This window comes from Lissotriton vulgaris, chromosome 4_1, assembly GCF_964263255.1.
Source record: "Lissotriton vulgaris chromosome 4_1, aLisVul1.2, whole genome shotgun sequence".
In the NCBI taxonomy this organism is placed as follows: domain Eukaryota; kingdom Metazoa; phylum Chordata; class Amphibia; order Caudata; family Salamandridae; genus Lissotriton; species Lissotriton vulgaris.
Genome location: NC_141691.1, coordinates 2,008,037,371 through 2,008,054,737, shown reverse-complemented (window position 1 = coordinate 2,008,054,737; position 17,367 = coordinate 2,008,037,371). Strand labels below are relative to the sequence as shown.

General features: G+C 43.6%; 1 protein-coding gene across 1 annotated transcript in view; it reads left to right on the top strand.

The window, feature by feature from the left end:
* LOC147724860 (nmrA-like family domain-containing protein 1) overlaps positions 1-16,307 on the top strand; it is a 50,262-nt gene extending 33,955 nt beyond the window's left edge. Inside the window, exons 3-5 of the mRNA XM_086966355.1 lie at positions 5,964-6,213; positions 7,898-8,088; positions 14,538-16,307. Of these exons, the coding sequence (XP_086822481.1) occupies positions 5,964-6,213; positions 7,898-8,088; positions 14,538-14,717 (621 nt within the window). The 3' untranslated portion in view covers positions 14,718-16,307. The remainder of the gene's footprint in view (positions 1-5,963; positions 6,214-7,897; positions 8,089-14,537) is intronic.
* Positions 16,308-17,367: the final 1,060 nt, after the last annotated feature.

Sequence of the window (17,367 nt, the reverse complement as noted above, 5' to 3'; positions counted from 1 at the left end):
GCAAACCTTTGTCATACACCATCAGTGCCCAAAGCACAAAGACTTTTTAAGGCACGGGCAAAGTGGGCTCTGGCTCAGGGCCCCAGCCTTTCAGGACCCTCTGATAGAGCCAGCTCTGTTCTGCAGAGTCTTGCCCTAATGGCCTTGAATAATTCTTAAACAGATTGCTTTAAATACTGTTTTCCTTTAATTTACTTTTAATGTGGGTGATGTGTGAGAGTCCAGCACGGACATTTTGCAGAGAAATTTTGGGGCTCATTATGATGGCAGACCATAACTGGGGGCGCATCCTGCCCTTTTACCATTGCGGACAGTGCTGCTGGCTGCTGCACCATCCGCAATGGTAAAAGGGCATGCACAGCATTTCCCTGCACCAAGTGGCAGGCACCACGCGGTGCCAGCCACTTTGTGCAGGGAACTGCAGGGGGGTACCATGGGTATCCCCCAAGTGCACCCCATCACCCCCAAGGGGGCCAGGAACAGGCCCCCAAAGCCAATCCCCGCCAGCCTTTCCATTTCCGTCCGCCGCGATACCCACCGCCACCGTGGGAAAAATATGTTTGATGGTGGAAGGACCATAATCGCAGGGCCAGCAGTTGCCACCACCGGCCCTGCGATGGTGGTCTTTTCGCCATCATAAGCACCCCCTTTGTGTTTATGTTTCATGCAACATCCATGAAAAGTTTCCTTTAGATTAAAACAGGCCCTCACGTATTAGAAATGGGTAACAAGGAGATAATTTGCAGTAATATTAGTGAGCTGCAGCTGTGGTACAATATTGAAAACAGGTCACTATCCCTGAATATTACATGTAAAGACATTTAGAATGTGTATGAGTGTGCCTGTGCACTGTTCGTGACCAGGCCAAAGAGGGCATGAAAGAGCAGAAACTGGATCATAAATTATAAACATAATGTGGAGCAAGACTGTATAACCGATGATCAGAAGAATGAACAAGCACCAACTTCTGATGCTACAGGGGCGGGAAGGTTCAGCAGAACCTTGGTAAAATCTCCAGGATTGAACAATGACATTTCTGAGTGATATTCTCTATGTTTATGGGGAATATTGCTTTATTTAGTATTTTTATTAACATTCCACTGTATATAAACTCTTTGTGGAATTTCAACAAAATTTAGTTTTTGTGAAAAGAGGGGATGTGTCGTAATATAGTTATTTGGTAAGTATATCATAGGAATACCTATAGAGTAAGTTGTGTGTTATAGCATGTCTAATATTGTACTTTTAGGACATCATGCTATATTCTCCTTCCTCGTGATATAAGTAAAAACCTTAGGAAAGTTAGCAATCTGAGGATAGGGAGGCAGTAGTAGCATTGCGACGAGCGAGCTCGTGTATGTTTGAAGTACCAAGATTATTGCGCAATAAAAGTTATATCTTTAAACATATCCATTGTGTGCATCGTTACACACAGCAAGTGAAAATAAGAGTACTGTGTGATATCAATGGACATCTCAGCAGCATGTTACCACAGCGCTAAGCAGCATGTTACTGTACTATACTTTATACAGGTAGCTGTCCTGATGAAGGCATTGATTTGTCGAAACGCGTGTAGATGGATGACACAGGATGCTTGAGAATCCAAGCCACAGCTGGTACAGCCACAACGAGTATTAGCTGAAATAAGTGTATTGTATATTCACTGAGCAAAGATATGCGTGCTATCCAATGAACTACAGTGATGTACTGTTGAGAAACAATGACTTCAAATTAAGCATTATCGTTGTTAGGTATCGTGCATTGCCATTGCAATAAGACTTAATATGTAATACCAAGGGTGATATGCTGTACCTTGCTGTGTGCTATTGAGGCTTTTTATCAACCTGTTCACTTTGCTCTAAAAAAACACATTAGCGACCTGAGGTTACTTTTGGGTCTTCATGTGAACAAGCACCGTTTTTGAAATACACTAGACCGTTTTGTAAAATTGTGAAACAAAGCTGCCATGTGTGTGTGACATATTTAGCAAATACTGGCTTGTTGGCAACACCATTGGTGTGTTGGGATTTTCAAGCCTTTAATGGCACTGTTGAAAGCAAAACCACAAGCCCAATTATGCAACATGCTGTAGGGTGAAAAGCCGTGTCTGGCTGCAGGGTTCCCTTGTCAAAGAGCATTGGGTTGTAAAACAATGCCACAGTATCAACAGCTGCAACGCACCTCCACCGCAGGCACTCTGCCTTGAACACATACAATGCATGCCATAAATTCAGCAGCTGCAACGCACCTCCACCGCAGACACTCTGCCTTGTGCACATACAACGCATACCTCCGGTTCAGCAGCTGCAATGCACCTTCTTCGCAGACACTCTGCCTTGAACACATACATTGCATGCCTCAGGTTCAGCAGCTGCAATGCACCTCCAACGCAGACACTCTGCCTTGAACACATACAACGCATGCCTCCGGTTCAGCAGTTGCAATGCACCTTAACCCCAGGCACTCTGCCATGAACACATACAACGCATGCCTCAGGTTCAGCAGCTGCAATGCACCTTCACCCCAGGCACTCTGCCATGAACACATACAACGCATGCCTCAGGTTCAGCAGCTGCAATGCACCTTCACCCCAGGCACTCTGCCTTGAACACATACATTGCAAGCCTCAGGTTCAGCAGCTGCAACACACCTCCACCGCAGACACTCTGCCTTGAACACATACAACGCATGCCTCAGGTTCAGCGGCTGCAATGCACTTCCAACGCAGACACTCTGCCTTGAACACATTCAGTTCAGCAGCTGCAACGCACCTTCACCGCAGACACTCTGCCTTGAGCACATACAACGCGTTCCTCAGGTTCAGCAGCTGCAATGCACCTTCACCGCAGGCACTCTGCCTTGAACACATACAACACATGCCATAAATTCAGCAGCTGCAACACACCTCCACCGCAGACACTCTGCCTTGAACACATACAACGCATGCCTCAGGTTCAGTAGCTGCAATGCACCTCCAACGCAGACACTCTGCCTTGAACACATACAACGCATGCCTCAGGTTCAGTAGCTGCAATGCACCTCCAACGCAGACACTCTACCTTGAACACATACAACGCATGCCATAGGTACAGCAGCTGCAACGAACCTCCACAACAGACTATCTACCTTAAACAGGTACTACACATGCTCTTGGTTCAGAAGCTGCAACGCATCAGCATAACAGGCAGTCTGCCTTGAACAGATGCTACACATGCCATAGGTTCAGCAGCTGCAATGCACCACCATAACAGGCACGGTGCCTTGAACAAGTACAATGCATGCCTCAGGTTCAGCAGCTGCAACACACCTCCACAACACAGACACTGTACGTTAAACATTTACAACGCATACCATAGGTTCAGTACATGCTACACACCTCCACCACAGACACACTGCCTTGAACAGGTGCAACGTATGCCATAGGTTCAGCAGCTGGAACACAGCACCATAACAGGCACTCTACCTTGAACAGGTACAGTGCATGCCTCAGGTTCAGCAGCTGCAACACACCTCCACAACACAGACACTCTGCCTTAAACAGGTACTGCACATGCTATTGCTTTAGCAGCTGCAACACACCACCATTACAGGCAATCTGCCTTGAACAGATACTACACATGCCACAGGTTTAGCAGATGCAATGCACCTCGCCAGCAGACTCTCTGCCTTAAACAGGCACTGCACATGCTATTGCTTTAGCAGCTGCAATGCACCTCGCCAGCAGACTCTCTGCCTTGAACAGGCACAATGCATGCCTCAGGTTCAGCAGCTGCAACACCCCTCCACAACACAGACACTCTATCTTAAACAGGTACTACACATGCCATTGGTTCGGAAGCTGCAACGCATCACCATAACAGGCATGGTGCCTTGAATAGGTACAACGCATGGCTCAGGTTCAGCAGCTGCAACACACCTCCAGAACACAGACACTCTACCGTAAACAGGTACTGCACATGCTACTGGTTTAGCAGCTGAAGTCTGTGCTTGTCATGAATTGGTGTGTGGAGGGTTTGCAGAAGTGATGATACATGTAGTGATAATGTTCTTGAGGTGCTGCGTTCTTGCTGGCTAAGTTTGGAAATGGCAAGGATTAATTTATTTTGCGTTGGTGCACTGCATGTCTTCACAGATGATGTTGCTGTCGTGCAGCAGTTGTGCTGCATTCCCACAGTGGAAGGTATCATGTGCCTTGTGCTGCTGCACTGCGAGTCTGCAATGTTAGTGTGCTGACTCGATGAATGAATGGTGTATTGAGTGTCTGCAGTGGTGCTGATGCATTAAGTATCTGTAGGATTGGTGCTTCGAGTGTCTGCAGTAGTGGTGAGGGGGGGGGGGGGCAGTAGCACCCTCAAAATAACCATGCCAGAGTTCAAAAGGTGAATGAGCAATGAAGATGCCTTTAAATTTTGTCTTGTCTTTCTTTTGTGATATTTGATGTGTGTTCAAAGATGGGAAGTCAAATGTGAGGCCCTATCTTCTCACAAATCGCCGCTTATTCTTTTAACATGGCGATTGGGGTTTACCTTTCTTTCTCTCACTGTAAATAAAGAAACGTTTGTGAAGCTAACTTTGTGCTAATCTTGCTGTGGTACAGTGGGTGTGATAGGTAAGGCTGTAGGGTGTCAGTTTTTACACTACAAAATGTAAATATCTGTAAATCAATTGTACATATGTTTCAAATTATATTAGCAGTTATGAAAGCACAAATGAAGCACATTTTTTTAATTCTGAAATATAATGGAAACAAAGGGGCTCATTTACGAGCCCTTACAACACTTTTGTGCTGCTGGTGCATCACTTTTTCCGACGCACCAGCGGCATAAAAAATGTGCCATGTTGAGCCCTATTTACAAAGCGTCACTATGTAAACCCCCTGTGCCACATTATACCTGGGTCAGGTATAATGTCTGCAGGGTGGGCGTTCCCCCGCATCCAAGCCTCGTAGAAGTGCCGCGTTGAATTCTATAAGATTTCAATGTGCCACTTCTAGGACACTGCTGTTTCAATATCTGACGCAGGCCCTTTTACATGGGGCTTGTCCAATGTGAAAGGACACATTGCTGGAGTTGTCACGCTTCTGATACAACTCCAGCAATGTGTCAGTTTTGCGCCGACAGATACGTCAGTAATGCTGACGTATCTGTCATTCCTTGTGACATGATGCATCATACAGTAAAGATGACGCATCCTTCATGTCCCTCGGAGGGCGCATGATTAGTGACGCTTCGCTGTTTTTATGCAGCGATGCATCACTTCTCATGAATAATGCCCCAAGATTTTAATAAGATCAGAACACATCACGACTCTACACTTGGTGATGTGCACATGTAAATATGCGCTGAAACCCTTTTTCCACACTTTATGGTTTTTTCTTCATAACGTTTTATCAGTAAAACTGTCTGTGCAAATTTAGTGACCATTTCAATGGACAATCTCCTGCATGTAAATGTCAGTGCACTTCCACATCATGCTTTATTAATATATTTATGACGGTGTGCTTCGGAATGCACCACCGGCTACATAGGACACCTCTAGCACCCTCCTTCTGAAGGCGTGGCTCATTTACAATACGTGTTCTACGTTGACTCTATGAGTTCAGCGATGTAACACTGATGGCAGCACCCCTCTTGGAAAATTGCTCCAATACCGCTATTGCTAAGAAAGTTGGTGACTATTCGCCGTGTTTGTGTAAGGAAAGTTGCACTCTGTCAGTGTGCTATGGGTCTGCAAAGGTGCTGTTAGGTACATCACAAATGTTATGGGAGATCCTGTAGTATGTATCACTCTGAAGGCGGTTGAAGTTTGGAGACTGCAAGTTGCTTAAGGTAGCTGTGACGCTGGTGTGGTGTGCAGTGTGTGGGAATCATCTATCTTTAAAAATGTCTGTTACTTAAATAAAGAAAAGTCTTCTTGCAAGCATCCATCTTGGGGCTAAGAGATGCCCTCTATCTTTCCCACAGGGTAAGGCGGTGGCTGATGTAGCCAAGCGGCTGGGCACGAAGCACGTGGTCTACAGCGGGCTGGAGAGCGTGAGCGCCGTCACCGGTGGGAAGCTGGAAGTTCTGCACTTCGACGGCAAGGGAGAGGTGGAGCAGTATTTCTGGAACCAGGGGGTGCCCATGACCAGCGTCCGCATCCCCTTCTACTATGAGAACTTCTTCACCATCATAAGGCCACTCAAGGCGCCAGTTTCAGATGATTACATCCTGTGTACGTGGTGCACGCTCTCTCGATAGTAGCATCTATGTGGGCTACGTCTTCCTACCTCTTAGGACTCTACCCAGTAATGCTAACCTGAACCGCCACTTTCCAAGTCTCAAGGCACCTCTTTTAATGCGTTGATCATTTATCCCCAGTAGTATTTACAATGTGGTTTTATATCACGCTTGCTTCTCCAGAATTTGCGGAGCTATTAAAATCGGTGCTTCCAAAGCCCATCTTACTGGTACTTATTTTATTGAAATAAGTACTTTGATTACCCAACACAGTGGTACTTACTTTGTCAAAACTAAAGTTTCTATTCCCCAACTCATTGGTACCAATTTCATTGACAAGTAGAGATTGAGTTGTGCCTTTTAGTTTACCCATATCTCTGAAGAGGGTACATGAACACACTAGGGTATCTTAACTAGCATATACCAGAGTCTTAATGCCCACAGTAGGATGAATCTAGGCATCTTGAGATATAGACTAAGAAAGGTACCTTCTCAAGATGAGTTGTGCTCTTCGTGTGATCATGAGGAATGTGTGGTTACAGCGTTTAAAGACTTTCTTGCATTCATTGATACTAAATGACAGTACCATTGTTATAAATTCAACACTTACAAGGCACCTTTCAGGTTAAACCAAATATGCTCTATGCTATCTCACTTAAGAATAAAAGGATGAATGGACCCTGCAGATGGCGCCTTAACCAAACCAACTATCTCACTGCCACTAACCTGCAGAAGAAGGGAGAGTGAATGTGAATTAGGAGTATCAGCTGCTACCCCCGACATCCCTTTTCCCCTAATATAACCGAAGTTTGAGGAAGAGGGCTATTTTATAAAGGCACACCCAGTTGCACTTCCCTAATATTATCTTGACCATTATCATTATGCTTAGGTGTTCTCTATAGAAAGCGATTATAATGAATCAACAATTCCCTATCTCTTACATATTCTGCAGGGAAAAATAGTTTTTTTGATACTCCTCGGTATGTTTATAAAAAAAAGAGATTGCAACCCTGCACTCTCATTAGGGGGCATGCCTCATCATATGGATGCTTCTCCCCAACATCAAGATGCTGTACTGGGGGTTCATCCTGAGCTCTTTTTCATTCTTAAAGGATTTTTTTTTGTGAAACATAAAAGGTCGTGAGTTATAGGTTAAAACTGCATTGGGACAGGCACTGTTACAGTTTGTTTATTATGGGATGACCCCATCTCATATAAGATTAAAATCAGGAAAGGATTGGAGTGTGGTAGCCTTTATGGGAGACCGTCCCCTCTGCCTTGTTTTGATCAACACGTTTCAGCCTGTCAGTGTGCTATCACATCTATGTGTATTCTTCAGGACTAGACGACCCCTCTAGAAAATGTCTTCCCGTTTTTAATTACATCTATGTGAGAAGACCAGATCATTGTTTTCCTATCTTGTAATGCCTGTTTGTTCCCATTGGACCAAACAAACTACATAAACTTTCAAACTTTCAATGAGCTCCAAGGCTATGCAACATCTCAGAGATTTATGGAGGGAGCAGTGGAAGGTACCTCGAATGTTTGTAATACGTGCTATTTGGAGGAAGAATGTGAGACAATAATAGTTGAAAATAACAAAGTCACCCTCTGAATAAGACAGCGCTGTATCCCCCCAACATTTGTCTTTCTTATTTTTTTCTCTTCTTTCTTTCTAGTGATTCCCATGGGTGATATTCCAATGGATGGTATATCCGTCGCAGACATTGGACCAGCTGTGGCTAAACTCTTTGAGTCTCCACAAGGTTTCCTGGGCAAGCCCGTTGGGCTGACCGCTCAACGTCTGACGATCAAGCAGTACGCGGAGATACTATCCAAGCATATGGGGAAGAAAGTGCTGGAATCCAAGGTGAGTCACATGCTTGTACAATTAAAATGTGAGAAGAAAACAGTGTTTCCCACAATTAACAGAGTACATTTGATATCTATGTTTTATTTAATGGTCTAAAAATATCCCCGTGCAAATTGTATGTATTTTTACCCATTCTGATGGTAAAAAAATAAAATAAAAAAAATTGGCAGTAACTCACCTACATGCTATTTTTGCCCATTCTGCTGCACGTGCAAAAGCCCTTTTTTGTCAGCATTTGCAGCCAGCTAAACCCTGGTGGTAAGTACCTTGGTGCGTTTCTCTCCCCCGTAGCTGTGAAATCCCCCTCCTTCCATGCCAGCATGACCAGAACCAATCAAGTCCTTTGTTACAATACATCCATCTGTAGACTTGCATTAATGGTACTCATTGTTTGGAATGAGGCAGGTGACAACTACGTTGGTAAAGTTGTGCTATAGAAAATTGTAAAATAAAAAAATACAAATAAAGTGTGCTCAGCTCCTTAAAGGCATTAGTGCTAAAAGAATCACCGGTCTCCTTTGTGAGTATTATGTGCCTGCTCCTTGTGTATACGTGACATTATACGTGTGCAGCCAGTTGTAAGAAATAAGGAATTGTGACAGTCATGAGTTTCAGGAGAGGGTCAAATTTGTTGGATGAGTGGGTGTTCTCATGGTGTACGTGAATTGGATCTGGACAGAGATATTATTTCTATTAAAAAAGATGCCATTGCAGTAACAAATGTAAAAATATGTGCCAATCAGAAGAGAGAAGCATTTAGTTCACATCAACCAGAGCTCAGAGTTTGATATGTAGTCCACGTTGGCCAGAATTGTATCATGAGTCAGTTTACATCTCCTGGCTACACAAATGTACATTAGAACATTGGAATGTTGGGAGCTCCACAGAAGACAACAATGAATGGTATACAACATGTGGTTCAACATTCCAATACTTGTATCCTCTTTTCACCCTGTTTAGTTTACAACATTCTACTTTCCGTGAATGGCTAGGTCCTCTCTCTTGTTATAGGCCCTCACCCGTTCCTAAGGCCTATAACTTGGGTTCAGGGCCTTTAACAGATTGTGTATAGCACTTGGCAGTGTGCTAATGCTATTTTACAGATCCAATGGTTAATAATTGCCCAGATTCAGCTTTGGAGACCATCAATAGGTTCATGAGGATCAAAGCATTGCACTGAAATATGTAGATGTGATGACCGGGGTACTTTATACACCAAAAAATAGAAAAAAGTGATGGAATGCTTGGATTATTCTTAGCCACTTGTAATTACTTGGGCCGCTTCTGAGTCCACTGTGCCACCTCAGTTTGAACCCAGGCATATGAAAATCAGTCTTCACCCGGCTCCAGTGGCAACATCCAGCCCGAACTATGGCCGGAATGCTACCTAAGTGATTGCCAGGGGTTAGACTTATTGTGAGCATCTTCTCACCAGCTTTTGTATGTTTGATGTAATGGACTATGTGGCCAAGGGCATGCCCCGACATGGGTCTCTTGCTCACTGTGCCACTGGAACCAAGCTACACCCGACTGAAGAGCGGCAATCAGGGCAAAACCAGGCTTGGGTTGCTTATGCTGTGGTTCAAAGAGGACCTGGCTTGGCAGTTTGGGACGGACTGTGTTTATTGGAGCAGGGTCAAGGCTGATTTCCACATGGCTGGGTCTAATTGGAAGTGGCATGGTGGGCAATACAACGATGGATTGGAATGCTACCCAGAGCAACCGCTGATGTTTAAGCTTATTGCAAGCATCCTCCCATCAGCTTTTGAGTGTTTGGAGTAATTTACACTCATGACTTTTTAACCTTGATACCATGTGATGTAAGTAAAGTTTGATGGAAGCACCCAAAGTAGTTAAAATTTGTATACTGATGTGAATGCAGAACCTTCATAGTTACTGAGATGTTTAGTCGTGGTGTGGTAATTCCTGTGTGTAATAAAACAGTGTGCAGGAGAATTAGTTCCCTGATGGTAATTTGGAGGGTTGGCTTATTTTCTGTGGCACAGTTGAGATGCCGGGGATTTGCTCCCTCAGTAAAATTCCTCTCTCTCACTTTGTGCTGTGAACGTGTGAGTCAATTGCTGGCAAAAGCGTGTTTTAAAAAAACTGGCACAAATGTATTTTGATTTTGCTTAGAGTTTGTCACTTAACTTTGTAAACATGGAACCTTTCTGCCACACCATTAAGGCCTTTCCTGTCGAGTTCCCATGGCTGCTCAAGGCCTGGACTCAGTGTAAATCAGTGGCTCCAGCTAAAACTGTGGAGCTCTCCTCGTTCACACCCATAAATGGGGTTGACTCTGGTAGGCAACGGGGCACCATGGAAGAACTGGAAATGTGGGTGCCCGGTGTGTCGGAGCCTCCTAACTCCCAGTATTAGATGGAGTGCTCACCCAACACCGTTCAAGAGGGCCTATCCCACTGGAACAAGAGTCAAGTGTCCTGGTTCAGGAGGCCAGGGGATGCAGGCTGAGGGAGTAGGACATTATTCAACATCAGGAGCGCTTTCATCAGGGGTACGCGGGTATGGGGTGCACACACCGGGAGTACAGAGGATCCTGATGTAGGTTCACTGAAACGCTAAAACTTTAATCATGGTGAGATGAGAAATTCTGATGATATGAGAATTACTAATAATATGAGAGGATGATGATGTGCAGATGATGAGATGTGCCGATGAGATGATGATGATGAGATTAGGTGTTGCACACTTTCAGAAACAATCATCCCTACAGGCACAAGTCTATACACTTGTACAGTTTTAGGCTCCTCAGATCTCTTGTGCAAGAAAATGTTATAATTAGATTGGTCCTGTGAGTTGGAAGGCGAGACACAAAGATGCTTTGGTACCTGTGCATAGCAAAGTGGCCGTGCAACCTTATGTAGTAAACTGATATCATTTATATCACTATCCGGGGTGTAGCGTTGTCAATATTGTTAGGGGATGCAAGTGTGAGATTTCCCCACAAGCGATGATGTCTACCCAACTTTATAGGATAGGAGAGGCTGGAGACACTGGATGGTGGCTTGTGGAACAATAGAGACGGGGATTGAGGCAAAGAGAGATTGCACTTATCCTTAGTGAGACAATTCCTGTGTGGACACTGGGTGGTGGAAAGGGACAGGTATGATGGTGTTCACCTTCACAGATTTTGACAAGTAAGGCCAGTCAGTGTAGGCCCTCAGTGAAATAGTCTGGACTATGTTGTCCACTGTACTCCAGTACTTCCTCACATCAATATATGGCAGAGAAGCACAGAAAAGCAAGTTGGCAGGGTATGCCCAGATATGGGTCCCTTGCTCACTCTACCACTGGATTCAAGATAGCCTGGCTGATGAGGGTTATGAATCCAAAACCGGTCCTAGGAAGCTTGTTTCCGGTCCAGGGAAGACATGGCTTGGCAGTTCGGGCAGGACTGTTCCCATGAGGCACAGGGTCAGACTGATTTGCATATGGCCATGTCTGAACTGGGGTGGTGAAGTGAGCTAAAGAATGGTGATGGATTAAACCCAGATCAGTTGACTTGGGATGAGTGTTTGATTTGCTTAAACGCTCCGTCCATCATCCCCTTTCGTATTGCTAAGAAGAGCAAGCTAGCATGAGCTCATACCTAATATCAGCAGATCAGGCTTAGAGGAAGAAGTGAGAGCTGGGCTTTTAGTAGCCCATGGCCAGTAGCAGACCTTGCTTGGAAGAGAGGAATGACGCTTAGCACTCTAGGTAAACACTTCAAAACAGTAAAAATGCTTCAGATTACCTTGTAGCGTGTAATGAGATAAGTCTCTTTAAACTCCTGGAAAGGAAAGTTTGAAACTACCTTGACCATAAAACCCTTGCCCCTTGTGGTGATCTATACAGCAAGTAACCAGCGATCCTGGTTTTCTCCTTTTTTAACAGAAAGTATAGAAATAGTATCACAAATTTGAAGATATAAAGGTTATATGCGTGGGTTTGTGTGCTGAAAGGAATTACAATTTGTAAGCTACCTGTCCTAATTATGTGGCTTTGATGTCATTCTAAGTGTTTGTGGATTAGACTACAAATGTGATATCTAATATTCCATGTAATACTCTGGTATGGGTACATAACCATCCAAGCTATTTGGAGAGGGTTGCAACTGTGACCATTGGTCTGGTTAGTATTTTAATGCCAATTTAGATAAAAAAATAAAATCACAATACAGTGGTTTTCCCTTTGAAATATAAACGAAAAGCAACAACTACAAGATGAGAACACGTCAAAAGTATTTTAGGGCTGTCTAGACTATTCCTAAATACTTTTTTAATACAGATGGAGGCTGAATTGCTATGTTAAAGAAAAATAATATCGATAATTTTACACAACATGCTATTTAAGGGCCATCTCCTGGCCCTTCAATAATGGCCTAGGCATGCACAGAGATGTCTAGTATTATTCTCTGTTAAAGGTGGCATCCCTTCCTGTAAGCCTTTAAAGAGGGTGGCCACAGCTGGGGTTTGGACGTGCAAGCTTCCCTCTCTCACAGAACAGATATACCATATGGCTCAGTTGACAAGCTTCCCATCTTCACAGAAGGACACCACAGCATCGCCCAAGCATCAGGTACAGCTGGGCACCAGCAGTCCTCCTGGAACAGGTAGAGCCTGGGCAGAAGTGCAAGCTTCCCTCCTTTACAGAAGCGGTACAGCGTAGTCACACCAGTGCAAGCTTCCCTTCTTCACTCTATTGAAGAGCTAGCTTTCTACTGTAACAGAACAGGCAAAGATCAGGATGTATCAGTGAATCTTCCTCCATCCATTAACAGGCACAGCAGCAGTAGTGCAAACACCTTGCCTATTTGAATCAGATGTTTTAGTATAGTTGTGTGGATTACTAAGTGCACTGATGGTTGAGCAAGTAAAATGTTTCAGTATGTACAGTTGAATATAAACATCTGCTAATTCAGAGCCATGATTTGACAAGAGGTGAACGCGCGCTTACAAGTTCATATGTCATATTATGTCACGTTTTGTGTGAAGGGATACTTGGCTCTATATATACAGGAGTAAATTAATGGAATAGTGAATGGTGGTATGAGGTGGTGGTCAATTGGATGAGTTGAGAGGCTGAATTGCTGTAAATTAATCTTTTGATGAATGCCGAATTTGTGTGGATAGATGGATGAGTGGAATAATGGATAATGCATGTGAAAGGAAATGTCTGTGAATTGATGAGTATGCAACTCTGACACCAGCAATTGTCTTAAATCATATGCCCCGATTTTTCAGAACATTCATTATTTACAGCGCTTCAGAAAGACACAGCATGAAGCGCTATAAGAGCTAATATCTGGGATGTTAATGAACTGCCGGTAAAGTATTGGTTTGTGCTGTATCTTCAGTGTAGATAAGGAACCACCACACACACTGGCCCTGTGATCCACTGTCACACTGTAGTAAAAGATGGGTGACAGTCCATCCCGAGCCTTTGTGAAACGAGTGGTCCAGTGCTGGGGGTTTTGAGACCAGTCTTGGCTTGCAGATCCTATATCCTACACTTCTATACACAAGGTTGTTCAGATAGAGAAAAACCTATACTTCAACGGTGAACGCAAAATTTAAGAGCCAAATATAGGGGCTTATTTATGAGCCCTTGCGTCACTTCAGCGCCACAGGTGCGTCACTTTTTGTGACGCACCAGTGGCGTAAAAAATGTGCCTTGTTGCACCATATTTACTAAGTGATGCATCTATGCAGATGTGTCACTTTGTAAACCCCTGCGCCACATTATACCTGCGCCAGGTATAATGTATGCAGGGGGGCATTCCGACGCAAGTAAGGATCATAGAAGTGACGCAGTAAAATCTTTAAGATTTCACAGCGCCACTTCTAGGACGCAAATGCGTTAATATCTTACGCCTGCCTCATGGCAGGCATAAGACTAACGCAGGCACATTTCACATGAGACTTGCTCATGTGTAATGACCCATTGCTGGAGTTGCGTCACTTTTGTGACACACTCCAGCTATGCGTCATTTTTGCGCCTACAGATATGTCAGTAATACGGACGTATCTGTGACTCCTTGTGAAATGATGCATCATATTGTAAATATGTTTCTAAGTTCAGTTTTGAAAGTTATCACCTTTAATATATGCCCCGCAATGCAGTGATATAATCTGATGCACTAAGGTGAAGCTGCAAATGAAAAAATGCATATGTGTAAGCCCAACTTTTTGAGAACTTTGCTTTCTTTCCATATTCTTCCTAGTTTTTGTGAGAAATAACTCTGTTTACAAGACTTTGTTTGCACTTTTGCAAACCCCTGGTTTACTCTTCCTTTCTGTTGAAATGAGCAGCTCTCTGTTGAGATAGAAAACTGCTTTCCACATGGTCCATGTTGCTGTCAAGCATTTAAGGTAAATGATATGATAATAATTGCAATTGAGGTTTTTGATAATTGCATGCCTTTCTCTCTAACTTTTCACTAGATTACTCCTGATATGTATGAGAAGTTGGGATTCCCAGGGGCCAAGGAACTTGCTGACATGTTCCGTTACAAGTGGATGAAGCCGTACCGTGATATCGAACTAACACGCCGGCTCAACCCAAATGTCAGGAGCTTTGACCAGTTCCTCTCTGAGAATAAAGAGGGTTTGAAAGATTTATAGAAAGGAACCTCTTTGTAGAAACCAGGTGAGTATAACTCATGAGACTGGTCATGACCTACAGGGAGGTTTATTGCAGCATACATGGGGTACCTAAGCAGTTCCATCCAGATCCAACTATTCACAGTTTTGAAACTACGCCTATGCATACCAGAAACTCTTTACCAGTTGACAGACTAATTAGAGCTCAACGATATTCCTCTACCTTGAAAAACCTCAGGATTACATGCCAAGAGGCGGTGAAACAAGTCTTGACTTTAGATCCAAAGAAAAGATCTGGAATAACCAAAAGGGAATAAAGAAGCAATATTCTCTTCACTACTGTACCTGTGTTTTCTCTTACACTCATTCTCGTAGAATAAACTACTTTTAAAGTATTACATATATTAACTAGGGCGTTTACAAAATCTTAAAAATAATATTGTTGCTGTTGGACTCTGCCATCTGGGAGTCCTCCTTTGCCTGAGGTGCCAATTCAATTCTGGGCCTCAGAAATGGGTTCTATAGCTGTTTTACTTCAAAATTGACTTTGCGCCGATCGGAACCGACGCAGTGTCATTCTGTGCCAACGCAGTGCCGATCTAAGGACACATTCCTGTGTGGCTCACAATGGTCCAGGACCTTACTACGAGGTTCGACAATGACACTGCGCCTACATCGTAAGGGGGTTCAATGCCAATGCACAACCTTACTGTGAGGCTAGATGACGGCACTTCAACCCAACTTCATGAATCAGAACCGACTCATCGACGGCGACGCTTGCTCTATCCAAGGTACTTTTTCAGCAGACCCTGCATGGGTCTTTTAGCCAGCCTGCCCTGCATCACGGTCGGCCGGAACTTTGGATTTGCCCTGGTCCAGCGCGTCTCCAAGTAACCTTTTAGCGCTATTGACTTCTAAGCACAACCATTTTACATGCTCACGTTCTTAAGTTGCCTTCTCTCCTTAAACACAATGACATTTTATACACATTCATCTGCATGCAAATACCAGATAATATTCTTTGAACTTAGCTTTGCTTCCACTTTGCTGGTACACTATCAGATACCTTGAATATTCTAGACAAGGGCTCAGTTCTTCACGCAAACTGTTGTTATTTGTTTAGGCCATTTGGCAATGGGCCTATCACCATAGCAAAAACAATAGTGGCCTGACTGGGACTTCAGCATGGTAACGTGAATGCTGTTTATTATATAAATTACATCAATCCTTTGCACAGACAGAGGAGCATTTCACTGGCACTAAGAGGCCGACCCATGCAGGAATTCCAGTCCAGCTGATTTCTGTTGACCTCATGTGAGGAATGCTTCCCAGCTCTCCACCAAGACGGGCAGCCTGCTGACACTTATCCACAGGTGACAGAGTTAGATCATTCTTGACACACTAGGTTAGGAAGTGCTGGGTAGGCGTACAATATATTAAAGTACTTCTATGCAAACATATTTTCTCTGTAATCAGCAACATGCTTGAACTGTTTATCTTCTTTACCATTCTCATAATGCTATTCACATTATTCTGTTTCCTCCTATTGATTATTGCAGCACACATATTTTTCTCAATAATCACAATACTTCAATAAATATTGAAACTGCATGTTGTGTATTTCTTGTGTATCTCTTTGTATATGCATAAGTAACTAAGCAAAGGTGTTCTAGATCTGGGTGTTCTAGATCTGTTACCATGCTTTCCACGGGGAGTCAGGGTTTTCATGTTCTGAGGTTGCACATCCATTTGTTATTGGGGTACAGATGGTGCACTGTGAGCCAGCATGACTTAGGCTAACATATCTGGATGGTGTGTGTGGAGTCAGTCTCACATGGTTCTGATGTTTATTGTGTCCAACAAATGCAAAGTTTTACTTGGAAAAATATAAAGCGTATGACAGTGTGTGATTTTCTACATGCAATTCATTCCCCAGCCTTCCTGGAGTGTGGTGTGTAATGTCCTAGGCTGATTTAATTCCCCTGCCTTTCTTATGTATGGTGTCTGATTTTCTACATTCATTAAATTCCCGGGCCTTCCTATGGCGTGTATGATTTACTATGTCTCTTTTATTTTTCTGCTTTCCAGAAGTGTGGTGGGTGACCTCCTAGGTTCATTTAATTCTTCTGCCTTACTTATGTGTGGTGTCCTATGTTCATTCCATTCCGCCACCTTCCTAGAGTGCAGTGTGTGGTGTGCTTTTTTCATTCCATTCCTCTGCCTCTCTAGAATATAGTGTGTGATGTACTATATTCATTACATTCTTCTACCTTTATGAGGTGTTGTGTGGTACGTCCTAAGCTAATTCCCTTCCCCAGTCTTTGTGAGGTTTGGTGTGTAAGGTTCTGAGTTCATTCCATTAATTTGTCATCCTTGGGTGTGGCATGATACCCTATGGTCATTCCATTCCTATAACATACTGATGTGTGGTGTGACACCCTGTGTTCATTCCATTTCTGCGCCTTCCTTGACTGTGGCGGGTGATTTCCTATATTCCTTTCTCTATCTTGACATACACACTCATTTTTCCTTCTATATTGACTATCATACTACAGTTTCATTGTGTTACTATCACTCCTTCCATATTATTGGCTACACTTGTGTACGATTGCAGTTGTGATTGAAAGCTGCTTCTGTTATTATGTGGTTTACTTTTTCTTTTCAGTGGGCA